General features: G+C 41.5%; 1 protein-coding gene across 1 annotated transcript; it reads left to right on the top strand.

Moving 5' to 3' along the window:
* Positions 1-283: 283 nt before the first annotated feature.
* Positions 284-2,253, top strand: LOC106769290 (polyphenol oxidase, chloroplastic-like; the record flags this gene model as incomplete). Its single annotated transcript, XM_014654845.2, has 1 exon — positions 284-2,253. A coding segment is annotated over one exon (1,824 nt), but the record flags the coding sequence as incomplete, so codon positions are not given.

The following is a 2,253-nucleotide window of genomic DNA, read 5'->3' as shown; positions in this document are numbered from 1 at the left end:
AGATAAACGAAGGCTGCTCAAATCTGTGAGTGCCTTAGTGCAAGATGATGATTGTCGGCAAAGGTAGCAGATTTCATACTATTTTTTTTTTCTTAATTTCATACTATTGCTCAGTGTCGCATGTATGGAAAAGTTTATTGTGTTTAAAATAAAATAAATATAATTACTCTATTATATTAAATGACGTGATGGTTGGTAAAATATCTATCTACACCTATGGTGTTTCAGTATAAAAGGAGATATGTGTTAGAAAAGGGAGTCAGAAGAGAGGATCGGATAATAACCGATTAACATAATGCCTTCTGTCTCAGTTACATCGCATTTCTCAACGTCACTCTCCATTTTCCATTCTTCATCATCTTCCACCTTCCGACTTTACCAAATTCCATGCCATCCCACCAAACAAAGCAAACCAAAACACCACCGTCTCTGCAAAGTGTCATGCCACAATATACCAAATGAAGAAGGAAAACCATCACACAACAGTGCTGAAAAAAATAGAAGGGACATTCTCATTGGGCTTGGAGGACTCTACGGTGCATCCACTCTTGCAGTCAATCCTTTAGCCATTGCTGCTCCAGCTGCCCCTGACTTCAAATCTTGTGGCCCACCAGAGATACCAACTGATGTACCAACCACCGTTTGTTGTCCTCCACAATATTCTTCTCCCATAGATTTCGAGCTTCCACGACCTAGAAGATTCCTTAGGGTTAGACCAGCTGCTCAGTTTGTGGATGATGCCTACATAGCCAAGTATAAGAAAGCTCTCGGTATCATGAGATCCCTTCCTCCTGAAGACCCTCGTAGTTTCACCCAACAAGCTAATATCCACTGTGCTTACTGCAATGGTGCCTATACCCAAGTTGGGTTCCCTGACCTAAAATTACAAGTCCACAACTCCTGGCTATTCTTTCCTTTCCATCGTTGGTACCTTTATTTCTATGAGAGAATATTGGGAAGCTTGATTGATGACCCAGATTTTTCTATCCCATATTGGAACTGGGACAACCCTAAGGGTGGCATGGTAATCCCTTCCATTTTCACAGATACAAACTCCCCTCTCTATGACCCTCTCAGGAATGTGGATCATCAACCACCAACTCTTATAGACCTAGACTATAGCAAAAAGGACGATGACGATCCCAACGGGACTCCACCTCCAAATGAGCTAATCTCTAATAACCTCACTATAGTGTATAAAAGTGTTGTCTCGGGTGGGAAGTTTCCACGGCTCTTCCTAGGAAGCCCTTATAGTGCTGGTTCTGCTCCTGACCCTGGTCCTGGAAGCTTAGAGAATGTTCCTCATACTCCAGTTCACCTTTGGAGTGGTGATAAGAGACAGCCTCACCGTGAGAACTTGGGAATCTTCTATGCAGCGGGAAGGGACCCCCTTTTCTATGCTCACCATGGCAACGTGGATAGGATGTGGAACATATGGAAAACAATACCAGGTGGGAAGAGAAAGGATTTCACTAAACCTGATTGGCTGGAAGCTAGCTTTTTGTTCTATGATGAAAACAAGAACCTTGTGCGTGTAAAGGTGAAAGATTCCGTTGACTCGAAAAAGTTGGGGTATGTTTACCAGGATGTTGACATTCCATGGCTCAAGAATAAGCCTAAGCGCAGAAGATCTAAAGCTAAGAAGGTGGCATTGGCAGACAGTTTTGGAGTTGGTGCCGCACGAGCCGCTGAGGCTACGAGTGCAAAGTTTCCTCTGACTTTGGATTCAAAGGTTAGCATCATTGTGAAAAGGCCAAAGCTGTTGAGGAGCCAGAAGGAGAAGGAAGAAGAGGAAGAAGTGTTGGTGATTGATGGGATTGAGTTTGATAGGGAAAAAGGTGTGAAGTTTGATGTATTTATCAACGATGAAGATGAAAAGGAGATCAAACCAAGCAATACTGAGTTTGCAGGAAGCTTTGTGAGTTTGCCACATATTCATGAGCATTCAAACTCGAAGATCAAAACCTGTTTAAGACTTGGAATAACGGATCTGTTAGAAGACTTGGAAGCTGAAGATGATGAAAGTGTTGTGGTGACGTTGGTGCCAAAATATGGAGAAGGACTTATCACAATTCAGAATATTAAGATAGAGTTTATTTCGGAATGAAAAATAAGTACCTGTGAGCAAAATAATTATGGCATGTTTGAAAAGGTATTTTCAATAATTATCTGAAATCATCTGAACCTTCAAATGATTTCAACGTTGTATCAGAGTTTACTATTCAATGGCAAAAGAGTATTTTGCTTGTTTTA

The sequence above is a fragment of the Vigna radiata genome, chromosome 7 (genome assembly GCF_000741045.1).
Source record: "Vigna radiata var. radiata cultivar VC1973A chromosome 7, Vradiata_ver6, whole genome shotgun sequence".
NCBI lineage: Eukaryota > Viridiplantae > Streptophyta > Magnoliopsida > Fabales > Fabaceae > Vigna > Vigna radiata.
Note: the sequence above shows the minus strand (reverse complement) of the source record. Positions and strands in the feature narration are given on the sequence as shown.